The 12236-nt window shown below is 42.9% G+C and overlaps 1 protein-coding gene across 3 annotated transcripts in view; it reads left to right on the top strand.

Annotated features, from left to right (window-relative positions):
* The window catches only part of DTD1 (D-aminoacyl-tRNA deacylase 1), a 333903-nt gene that overhangs the window by 159730 nt on the left and 161937 nt on the right, over positions 1-12236 (top strand). For all 3 annotated transcript variants that reach the window (XM_050745423.1, XM_050745424.1, XM_050745422.1), the window contains exons 2-4: positions 573-766; positions 6832-6922; positions 9100-9335. In XM_050745423.1, the coding sequence (XP_050601380.1) occupies positions 724-766; positions 6832-6922; positions 9100-9335 (370 nt within the window). In that variant the 5' untranslated portion in view covers positions 573-723. The remainder of the gene's footprint in view (positions 1-572; positions 767-6831; positions 6923-9099; positions 9336-12236) is intronic.

Raw genomic sequence — 12236 nt, forward strand, 5'->3', positions numbered from 1 at the left:
TTAAATCTAACAACCCAGTGAGGGGGCCAGTTATTAGTATTTGTATTAAATGAGAAATTAGAATTCTAGAATCACATACCTATTTATTATCATGACATGGCTAAGTCGAATTAATAGTGAGATAGTTAAATGGCTATTTTAGGCAGCAGATCCTTTTGTATGTGGTATCTGAGAAGCCACTGAGGCAGGAAGATAAGGGAAGAAGAATTTGGGATGATCTGCCTGCAGAGGAGTGGAAAAGAGGAATACAATTAGAAATAGGATTCAGGCTGAATTCAAAGGCTTAGTGATGACGGGTTCTTAGGTTCGGGTACGTTGGAGAAAAAAGCCAGCGTAGAGACTGCCTTCGGGGCAGAGTGGGTTCTGGGCACTGGGTAGGGGCTGGGCCCGCGATGGCGGGATCAAAGGGCTCTGGCGGGACCCCGATGTGGGTGGGGCAGGGCCAAGCACCGGGACGGGGCTTTTCAATGACGGGCGGGGTTACGGTTGGGCAGCAGGTGGGCGTGGCATGCATGGGCGGAGTCAATCTATGAGTGGGTGGGCCTATCGCCAGGCCGAGAGTGGGCGTGGCCGACGTGGGGTGGGCAGCAGCCGACCGAGTCGGACCGGACCGTTGGGCTCGCTTCCGGGTGTCACCTCCAGAGGGCGTCGGCCGCGGAGCCGCCCTCAGAGTCGCGAGGCCGGACGCAGCGCGGCGCCGCCCCACTCGCCCCAGCCGCCGCCATGAAGGCCGTGGTGCAGCGCGTCACCCGGGCCAGCGTCACAGGTCAGTCGGGCGGGGCCGGGCCCGGGAGGAGCCTCCCCTGACCCCCGCGACCGGCTGTCCTGCGTGGGGGGTCTTCCTGCCCCATCCTCGGGGCCGCTGCGGCCCCTCCGCGAGCGTGGTCCCCTTCGCGAGCTCGGTCCCCGCAACCGCGAGTCCCCAGGGCCGGCTCCTGGGCAGCGCGGCGTTCGGAGAGCCCAGTGCACGTGCCCGGCCGGCCCCGGCGCGCCCCGGCTTCGGGCTCTCAGCAGCGGGTGCAGGACGTGCGCGCCTCATTCTCAGCACCTTTGTCCTGCGTGCGGGATGGCGGAGCCTCGGAGCATCCCCGTGGCCCGCTCTCCAGGGAGCGTTGATGAACCACGCGTAGAGCATTTCTGGAGCAGGCACTCCTCCCTTTTCACTGCTGTATTTTAAATGTTCAATTTTTGCCCATTTTTACGTATTCCAATTTTTATGGGGCTTGACTCAGGATGAAATGCACAGATGCGAAGAGTTGCTCCTTGGGCTGAGCTCTGACAGTTGCGTGCACGCACGTGACTGGAACCCAGGCTGGATGAAGGGCGCCCCGCGCCCAGAACGCCCCTCGCCCTCTGTCGCTGAACTCTGCGCCGAGGGATCAGGATCTAAAGAATTCAAGATGAAAACATTTCTCTTTTTCACTCATTTTTTGTGGACCAAGCCACCCGACCCCTGGTCATCACTCGAGCACTCTAGTCTTGGTTGGGCATCAGAGGTCCAGATGATTAGTGTAGATAATGTAGTCGTTTTAAGAAAACCACGATACGAAAGATAATTTTTTTTTTTTTTTTTTTTTTTTTTTTTTTTTTTTTTTGAGACGGAGTCTCCTGCCTCTGTCACCCAGGCTGGAGTGCAGTGGCCGGATCTCAGCTGCACTGCAAGCTACTGCCTCCGCCTCTGGGCTCACACCATTCTCCTGCCTCAGCCTCCCGAGTAGCCTCTACAGCCCCTACCCGAGTAGCTAGTAGGGACGGGGTTTACAGGCATCTCCTGACCTCGTGATCCGCCACTTCGCCCCTGGGCTAGCCTTTTTTTTTTGTATTTTTTAGTAGAGATGGGGTTTCACCGTGTTAGCCAGGATGGTCTCGATCTCCTGACCTCGTGATCCACCCGTCTCGGCCTCCCAAAGTGCTGGGATTACAGGCTTGAGCCACCGCGCCCGGCCAACGAAAGATAATTTTAAAAAAAACATTTAAATGACAAGCTTTATATTGTCTTTAGTCTTTTCTGTCTTTATTGGCAGAATTATATTGTTTCAGTTCAAATAATTTCAGATATCCTGTCCTTGGAGCCAGTCTGCACCAAATATGTGTTCTTGTGTCCACAAAAAGTATGAATTAAAAACAAAACAGGCCGGGGGCGGTGACTCACGCCTGTAATTCCAACTCTTTGGGAGGCCATGGCGGGCAGATCACCTGAGGCCAGGAGTTGGAGACCAGCCTGGCCAACACAGAGAAACCCCATCTCTACTACAAATACAGAAATCAGCTGGGAGCGGTGGTGGGTGCCTGTAATCCCAGCTACTCGGGAGGCTGAGGCAGGAGAATTGCTTGAACCTGGGAGGCAGAGCTTGCAGTGAGCCGAGATTGTGCCACTAACCTCCAGCCTGGGCGACAGAGCGAGACTCTGTCTCAAAAAACAACAAACCCCCAAAACAACAAAACAAAAACAACAAAAACCCCTAAAGAAACAACCAAACCCACCAAAACCATATATTTAAATCTGAGAGTCTATTTTTCAGCCCCGCCTAATGATTTCTAAGCTGTTCTGGTAACTTTGGTTTTGGAAATGGTCCTGGAATAATAGCGGATAGAGTAGCACTGGGATTTAGGAATTTTAAAGGGTTTACATCATTTCGGTAAATATTTAAATTCATGAAAACTGGGAAAATTAATAGATGAAAGATGTTTTGCATTATTGAGAAGAATCTTGCAGTCTGCTGCTGTGTGTGGTCATCACTGACAGATTTAAATTTTGATCTCTCTCCTGACCTCTCCATCCTGCTAATCTGGGATATTGAAAATGTATATTCTGTGAGATGTGCTGAATAGAGTTTGGGTTATTTTGGTTCATTATTTAAGTTATATGTTTTCAGTTAAAACAACCTAACCTACATGTTAAAAAAGATAAGGGTGTTAATTATGGGAAAGTGTAAATAATTCGGGAATTCTGGGTTGGGGAACTGTGAAATTATGTTAGAAGGGCCCTCCACTTATGCAGGCCTTCTAGTTGCATTGTAATGGAAAGGGATTTTCTGATTCCTTTAAAATGTGGCTGGTTTCACTGAAATGTGGCTGTGTTTGAATGGCATTTTATTTTAGGGGTTCTAAAACGTTAACTTCCTGTTTTATGGTCAGAACAGCATAAAATATCAGGAGTCACATGTTTTATTTTATTTTAAAATAGTTGGCTGACTTCACCCTTATTTTTAAATTTATGTATTTATGGTTTGTTTGTTTTAGAGATGGGGGTCTTGCTCTGTCACCCAGGCTGGAGTGCAGTGGCACTATTAGAGCTTACTACTACCTCAAACTCTTGAGCTCAAGTGATCCTTTAGCATCAGTATCTTGAGTAGCTAGACTACAGGCATGTGCCACCACTATGTCCAGCTTAGGAGTCACACATTTTACTATGTGGTATATTCAATTTGTGTGATTGGTCAAACACATTTTTTTTTATAGTAACCCTTTAATATCATTTGATGCCCAGTCCATCAGATTTCTCCAATTGGCTAATTGGTTTTGTTTTTGTTTTGAGAGAGTCTTGCTCTGTTGCCCAGGCTGGAGTACAGTGGCGCCATCTCGAATCACTGCAGCCTCTGCCTCCTGGGTTCAAGCAGTTCTCATGCCTCTGCATCCTGAGTAGCTGGGCTTACAGGTGCACGCCACTGTGCCTGGCTAATTTTTTTTTGTATTTTTAGTGGAGACAGGGTTTTGCCATGTTGACTAGGCTGGTCTCAAAACTCCTGGCTTCAAGTGATTTGCCTGCCTCGGCCTCCCAAAGTGCTGGGGTTACAGGCATGAGGCACCGCACCCAGCTTGATCAAACACATTTTGATGCCTTAGGTTGGGTATCGTGATAATCTAATTTTTAAAACTTTGTTATGGCACATTTCAAACATATTAACAGACGGAATAATGCAATAACCCCCATGTCCCATCACTCAGTGTCAGCAGCTAAAATCTGATGTCTGTAAACACAGTGTTGGAAGAGGATCTAAAATGTTTGGGTTTAAATAGGTTAACTTTAGAGGTTGTGAATTCTTGAAGAAGCGATCTCAGGGCTGATGCCACTAATAGGTAGGGAACCTGACCAAACATCTCAGGTCTTTTCCAGCCCTTTGATCTTTTGTTCAAAGTGGTGATTCTCAGATTTTTTCCCTTGGTGCGATCCATTTACTTGTAATAAAAAGTCCTTTTGAACCTCCTAGTCCTTCTGCTTGTCCCTGGAGGAGGGACGAAACTGCTCCAAAATAAGACAGCAGTTTCTGTGTCATATATAGACTTTGGGCCATAATTTGTTTCATGTTAAGATAATTATAAAACTGTCAAAATTCTTTGACAGTGATTCTACTTTTGAGAATCTACTCTAAGCAGATAATCCTAACTGTAGAAAAGGTTTTAGTGTACAAAGATTTTCATTACACTGTTATTTATTGAAGTGAAAATTTTGAAAGAAGCCATATGTCCAGCAAAATGGGATGGTTAATCAGTGTGCTTGATGAGATGAATCTATTAAAAGGTGTTTAGGAAAAGGTTATGACATGAAAAAATTCTTATGCAATATTATTACCAAAATTTACATGCAACATTATTATAGTAGTTGGAAACAAATATGAATGAAAATGTATGAATAGATAAAATATTAAAAGGAAATCATTAAAATATTAAAGTACTTACCTTTGTTCTTTTTTTCGTGTTTCTCATATTTTCTAAAATGTATAATCCTTACTTTGATGGTAGATATAACTTCATGACCTTTATTTTTTGAAGCATACTTTGGGAAAAATTTAGAAAGTATATCAGCATTGTAAGAAAGTAATGTTGATTTATTCAAAGAACAAATAAAGCCAAAGGCTTTTTCTGAAGCAATGCAAATGAGCAAACCAACCCCCAGTTGTTTACTACCTATGTCAGGATAGATTATTTCTATTTCAGCTTTTGAGGCAGTGGCTCAAAGGACAATAAGTCACACACACATAGTTCATTATAAGAAAAGCAGCACAGGAGAAAATATTTGAAAAATTTTAGCATAAAAATCAGAGAAATTAAGCATTACTGATATTTCAGGAATGGATTGATGTGCCCTCCTGGGGTCTGAATACCAGGTGGTCTCTTGCCATTACAACTGAAGAAAGAGGGAAGTTTCTCACCCTTTCTTTAGCAGTGTAGTGCAACATGGCATAGTCTATGTTACTGTGTTAGTTATATTTATAGCTATTATCCAGCAGAAGCGAGCAAACAACAAGAAAACGGCTGAGTTGACCCTTCTATTCCTGATTAGAACATTAGGTCAGTACAAGATGAACTAGTAAAACAACATAATCTATTAAGATTGGCAAATAATTGGCCAAAAAAAGTAGAAAATTATCAAGAGCACCACTTGAAATACAGATTTAGCTGGGTGTGATAGTGTGCATCCATAGTCCCAGCTACTGTGGACGCCAAGGCAGGGAGGATTGTTTGAGCCCAGGGGTTCTGGGCTGTAGTGCACTGTGCTGACCTGCTGTCATACCAAAGTTCTGCATCAATCTGGTGAGTTCCCAGGACCAGAGGACCACCAGGAGCCTAGTTTGGACATGGAGCAGGTCAGAACTCCTGTAATGATTAGTAGTGGGATTGCACCTGTAAATAGTCACTGCACTCCAGCTTGGACAACATAGAGAGATCCTGCCTCTTAAAAAGAAAAACGAATGGAAAAAAAAAATGATGGATTCTCCATCATAAAGATGCATCTTTTTTTTTGTTTTTTTGTTTTTTTGTTTTTTTTGAGACGGAGATTCACTCTTGTTGCCCAGGCTGGAAGGGTGGAGTTCTATGATGTGATCTTGGCTCACTGCAGTCTCCACCTTCCGGGTTCAAGTGATTCTCCTGCGTCAGCCTCCTGAGTAGCTGGGATTACAGGCATCCACCACCATGCCTGGCTAATTTATGTATTTTTATTAGAGACGGGATTTCACAATGTTCACCAAGCAGCTGTCGAACTCCTGACCTCATGTGACTGCCTGCCTCAGCCTCCCAAAGAGCTGGGATTACAGGCATAAACCACCATGCCCGGCCCATAATGATGCATCTTGCTACCATTTGAGATACTGTCTAATGGTAGTAGGGCATACATTTGGTTATAAATACATATACAAATGTTAGGAGTGTGTGCTTAGAGCCTTTTTTTTTTTTTTTTTTTTTTTTTTTTTTAATGGACAAGATGTATGATTGAAAAAGGTTTGGAGATCATTGGCTTAGAATGTAACCACAGAACTAAAGTGGGAAATAATAGCAGTTTGATGAGTTGAAACTTAACACATAAATTGTGATTTTTATGTATTATGTATTTGTCCTCATAGTAAGTAGGAAAATCATTTGTTTTTATGACGTGAACATTTTCCACTTTGTGCTTCCTGTATACTGTATTACCATATTTGCTGATTTTCCACAAAAGGCAGGAATATCCTTTCTGAGAATTAATATAGCTGATCTGGCCTCTCTAGGGGAGGAAAACAGTTCTGTTTTTACAGATGGGCAAACTTGACCATAGAAAGTTTTGGGTGTCTTACCCAAGGTAACATAGATGAAATATGGCCCTAAGATCCTGCTGAATGGTTGTTCACTTTACAGCTCCCATTCATTCCAGAGATAAAATCAGAATGGATGGAAATTATTATCGTCTCCTTGCATTTATGTAACTCTTTTCATTTTTGAATATGTGCTGACTTTAACCAAAGAAGTTATAAGAAGTGTGTATGATATTTAAAATACTCCTATGGTTACCTAAATATGCTTCATGCCCTTGTTTGGTTCTGAGTTCTTCTCTCCCTTTTGGTTCCTTTCTAGTTGGAGGAGAGCAGATTAGTGCCATTGGAAGGGGCATATGTGTGTTGTTGGGTATTTCCCTGGAGGATACGCAGAAGGAACTGGAGCACATGTAAGATGCATTTCTGTCATCGCTGTTTGAATGGGCTACATGGTGGTGGTTATGCTGGGAACTTCCATAGTACTTTGTGCCTGTGAAGTGAGCCCTTGTCACTTTTAACCATTGTTCCATTGGATGTAGTATGGTTATTTCCGTGTTCCAGAGGAGGAGACTGAGGAAGAATGATCTGGGAGACCTCGACACTAAGTCGGCCTCAGAGCAGGAGCACCGCCTGTCCTCCGTCTTTTTGCTACTATGGCCTCAGATCATGCCTCTTGTTCTCTTAATGCAAAAACCAAGCGTTTTTTCTTATGTTTGGTTTCTCTTTTTTAAATTGGGCAATGTTACCTGGGCACTATGTATTTTTAGAGTGCCTACTAGCTCACTGTGCACATAGGTATCTGGAACTCAGAGAGGTTAAATTCCTTGCCCCAGGTCATGCACATACACTTAGCAAAAAACCTGAACCCCAGTTAGAGTCTGGGCTCCCTGACCTTGAAGCCAATGATCTTTTTACTAAGGTGGTGGTGGGGGTTGAGGAGCAGGAGTTGCCATTGCTCTGCCTGCCTGGCTTTCTGAGTTTACAGATGGGCAAACTCTACTATAGAAAGTTTTAGGTGTCTTAGCCAAGGCAACACAGATGAAATATAGCCCTAAAATCCTGCTTCATGATTGTTCACTTTACAGCTTCTGTTCATTCCAGACATAAAAGCAGAATGCGCCCTCCGTGCACCTCTCCCCTCCATCACCACGGGGCACATTTACTTTGGATGCTGGATCCATTTGTTCTGCCCCTTGGTGCTCAGAGCTTGGGTATATCCCTGCCCAACTGTCTCTTTTGTATTAGATTAGATTGAAAATCAGACTTGAAACTGAATTCCCGCTAAGGTGTTGATGATGAATAACTATCATTCAGTACTACTTCAGTGATGGTGGTATTTTAGTAGCTGTCCCCTGGATACTCAAAGAAGCAGTAGAATGGTGTAATGGCTAAAAACTGAAGCTGTGGGTTTGAATGTCTTTATGGCTCTGACATACTACAGAGCTAATATTTAGCCTGTGCTTAAGAGATGTGATTCAGCATAAGACAAATCTTGGCTGTGGAGAGGGGGTAAGGAGTAGCATCTGTCCCTGAGGATGCCCATATTAAGAGTCAGTGAATTAGTATTTATAGAGTCTTTGAAACTGCTGTTGACTTCAACATCATCCAGAAGTGTGGCTCTCAAATGGTGGGTTTTCAGCTTTCATGCTGGTGGTTCTCTGCTGTGCTTCTCAAATCTGACCCTATAGATGTCACCTGGTCAACTTTCTTGCCATGGTGACTATCCTTCACATGTATAGGGAAAGCCCCTCTGGGGCTTAAGGAGCTTGTGACACAGTTGTCAAGGTGTCTTTCTCCAGATCTTTTTGCATATTTGCAATAACCATGATTTTTCTCTGTGTATTTGCTGAATTTTTTTTTTTTTTTTTGAGACAGAGTCTCCCTCTGTCGCCCAGGCTAGAGTGCAGTGGCATGATCTTGGCTTACTGCAACCTCTGCCTCCCCGGTTCAAGCGACTTTTGCGCCTAAGCCTCCTGAGTAGCTGGGATTAAAGGCGCCTGCCACCACGCCTGGCTAACTTTTGTATTTTTAGTAGAGATAGGGTTTCTCTATATTGGCCAGGCTGGTCTTGAACTCCTGACCTCAGGTGATCCACCCGCTGTGGCCTCCCAAAGTGCTGGGATTACAGGCATGAGCCACCACGCTCAGCCAAATTGTTCATTTTGAGTAGCTCCAAGAAGGGGTATAAAAATGGATGTCATTTATCCTAATGTGATGAATTCGTTCATGAAAAATTACAGTTGGATCCATGTTTTGAGATATCCCTGACCTAAAGGAGCAGAGAATAGGTGGTTGTTGTCTTAGCCCCAGTTCTCACCAGTAGCTGCTGTGAACTGGAGGGACTGGCAAAAAAGAAGGCAATCTGAAAACAACCCTGTGAGGTAGAACTGTTATTATTCTGTATTGCAGCTGAGGCCACTGAAGCACAGGGTAGATAAGTGACTTGCCTGAGGTCATGCTTTCTGTCAGGGCTGGAGTTGTCATTATGTCCTTATTTGGCTGGAAGCTGGTGACATTTTTGGGGTGTGGAGTGTGTCGGGGGGCTTGTGATCTCTCAGGTAGCTCTCACTGCTCTTTTTCCCCTTAGGGTCCGAAAGATTCTAAACCTGCGTGTGTTTGAGGATGAGAGCGGGAAGCACTGGTCTAAGAGTGTGATGGACAAACAGTACGAGATTCTGTGTGTCAGCCAGTTTACCCTCCAGTGTGTCCTGAAGGGAAACAAGCCTGATTTCCACCTAGCAATGCCCACGGATCAGGCAGAGGGCTTTTACAACAGCTTCCTGGAGCAGCTGCGTAAAACATACAGGCCGGAGCTTATTAAAGGTAAGCAGGAGAGCCACATCCAGGAAGGGGTCTTTGGGACACTCCTGGACAGAGGGAAAAGAGAAGCTGCAATTGCAGCATCACCTTTCCTGGAAAGTCATTGTTTATGCTTGTTACTTACTTAGAACCACATACTGGCTGCTGCTATTGCTGCTGTTACACGTAACACGTGTTCTCAGAATGCTCCTGCTGGCACTTGCCTTCCTCCCTTCTGTTCACATTTTGAAAATGTTTGGGAACCCAGAGGTGTGGCTAATACAGTGGTGTTTCTTTGATTGTTTAGCTTATCTGGAATATGTCATTGTAAGTTCTACTAGCCATATTTAAAAAAGTAAAAAGAAACAGGTGAAATTAATTTTAAAAATATATTTTATTTAACTGAATATGTTCAAAATATGATTTTACTATGTAATCGTTATAAACAATGATGAGGTAGTTTACATTCTCTCTCTTTTTTTTTTTTTTCTAAATAAAGACTTTATTTGATTAGAGCAGTTTTAAGTTCACAGTAAAATTGAGAGGAAGGTACAGATATATTCCATATGTCCCTGCCCCAACATGCACAGCCTCATTCATAATCAACATCTCGCATTAGAGTGGTGCATTTGTTACAACTGATGAACCTAAGTTCGTTGTTGGATTATAACAATTGTTCATGGCACATCGTTATCACCCACAGTCTCCTGTTTACACTAGGGTTCACTCTGATATTCTGTGGGTTTGGGCAAATTTATAATGACATGTGTCCACCATTACAGTATCATACAGAGTATTTTTTATTTTTATGATTTTTTTTTTTTTTTTTTTTTTTTTTTGAGACGGAGTCTTGCTCTGTCCCCCAGGCTGGAGTGTAGTGGTACGATCTCGGCTCACTGCAAGCTCCGCCTCCCGGGTTCACGCCATTCTCCTGCCTCAGCCTCCTGAGTAGCTGCGACTACAGGCGCCCGCCACCGTGCCAGGCTAATTTTTTGTATTTTTAGTAGAGACGGGGTTTCACCATGGTCTCGATCTCCTGACCTTGTGATCCGCCGGCCTCGGCCTCCCAAAGTGCTGGGATTACAGACGTGAGCCACTGCGCTCGGCTATTTTTATGATTTTTTTTCTTTTTCTGTTCTGGCTTCTCAATAAGATTTTTTTAACCTAGTCTCATAGACTCTCTTTTAGTAGATGAGAGAAAGTGTGTGTGTGTGTGTGTGTGTGTGTGTGCGCGCGCGTGCATGTGCGTAGAGACAGGAGGAGCTGTAGATGGTTTTTTTGTTCTTGTAGTGGTTATTTCAAAGTTACCATTCATAAATAGTTACAAAAATTTCTATCAAAATTTAAGAGGATCTTAGTATATTTGAACATCCCCTTTTCCTTTCTGGTTCTACTTTTTAAAATGGCTTTATTGAGATATAATACACATACTATACAATTCACCCATTTAAAGTGTACAAGTCAATTTTTTTAGTTTTTTCAGAGTTGTGCAACCATTGCCACAATCTAATTTTACGACACTTTTATCCCCCTTAAAAGGAATCCTGTACTTATCAACAGTGCTGGCCTACTCCCCACTCTCTTCTCTGTTGCCCCAGTCCTAGGCAGCCACTAATCTACTCTCCATCTCTTTAGATTTGTCTATTCTGAACATTTTATGTAAATAGAATTATATAATGTGTGGTTTTCTTCCTGGCTTCTTTCACTTAGCATAATGTTTTCAAGGTTCATCCATGTTGCCACTTTTCTTTTCATCATAATCATAATCACTTCTAATCGTAATTTATTTATAATCTGTAACTGGCTGTATTTGATAATATATTCTATCAATTTCTGTGGCCACCAACCTGTCTTGCTTCCTTCTTTGGGCTCTTCTTTCTGAAGCACATTCTATGATATATCAGTTGTTTACTAAGAGTCTGTTAGTGGAACATAGCCATTGTAGGTTTTAAAATGTTTTTATTTTGCCTTAATTCTTTATGGTTGCTTAGCTGGGCATGGAATCCTAGCCTGACATTTCTTTTCTGGTAAAATTTTGTCTTTTTTTAAAAAAATTATTCTTATACTTTAAGTTCTGGGGTACATGTGCAGAATGTGCAGGTTTGTCACATAGGTATACATGTGCCATGGTGGTTTGCTGCACCCATCCACCTGTCACCTATATTAGTTATTTCTCCTAATGCTATCCCTCCCCTAGCCCCCCACCCCTCAACAGGCCCTGGTACGTCTATGTATTCTCCTTGTTCAACTCCCACTTATGAGTGAGAACATGAGGTGTTTGGTTTTCTGTTCTTGTGATAGTTTGCTGAGAATGATGGTTTCCAGCTTCATCCGTGTCCCTGCAAAGGACATGAACTCATCCTTTTTTATGGCTGCATAGTATTTCATGGTGTGTATGTGCCACATTTTCTTTATCCAGTCTATCACTGATGGACATTTGGGTTGATTCCAAGTCTTTGCTATTGTAAGTAGTGCTGCAGTAAACATACGTATGCATGTGTGTTTATAGTAGAATGATTTATAGCCCTTTGGGTATATACTCAGTAATGGTAATTTTTAGTAAAAATCCTCTGTGCTCTGGCTATTCATCTCTCTCTCTTCCCTAACTCCTGTCAACCACTGATCTTTTTACTGCCTCCATAGTTTTGCCGTTTTTAGAATGTCATATAGTTGGAATAATACAGTGTGTAGCCTTTTCTGATTGGCTTCTTTGACTTAGTAGTATGCATTTAAAGTTTCTCTTTTCATGGCTTAATAGCTCATTTTGTATTGGCACTGAATGATGTTCTGTAGTCTGGAGATACCACAGTTTATTCACTTACTGAAGGATATTTTGATTGTTTCCAAGTTTAGGCAGTTATGAATAAAGCCTCTATAAACATATGTGTTTTCTTATTTTTTATTTATTTTATTTTTTGAGATAGA

The sequence above is a fragment of the Macaca thibetana genome, chromosome 10, assembly GCF_024542745.1.
Source record: "Macaca thibetana thibetana isolate TM-01 chromosome 10, ASM2454274v1, whole genome shotgun sequence".
NCBI lineage: Eukaryota > Metazoa > Chordata > Mammalia > Primates > Cercopithecidae > Macaca > Macaca thibetana.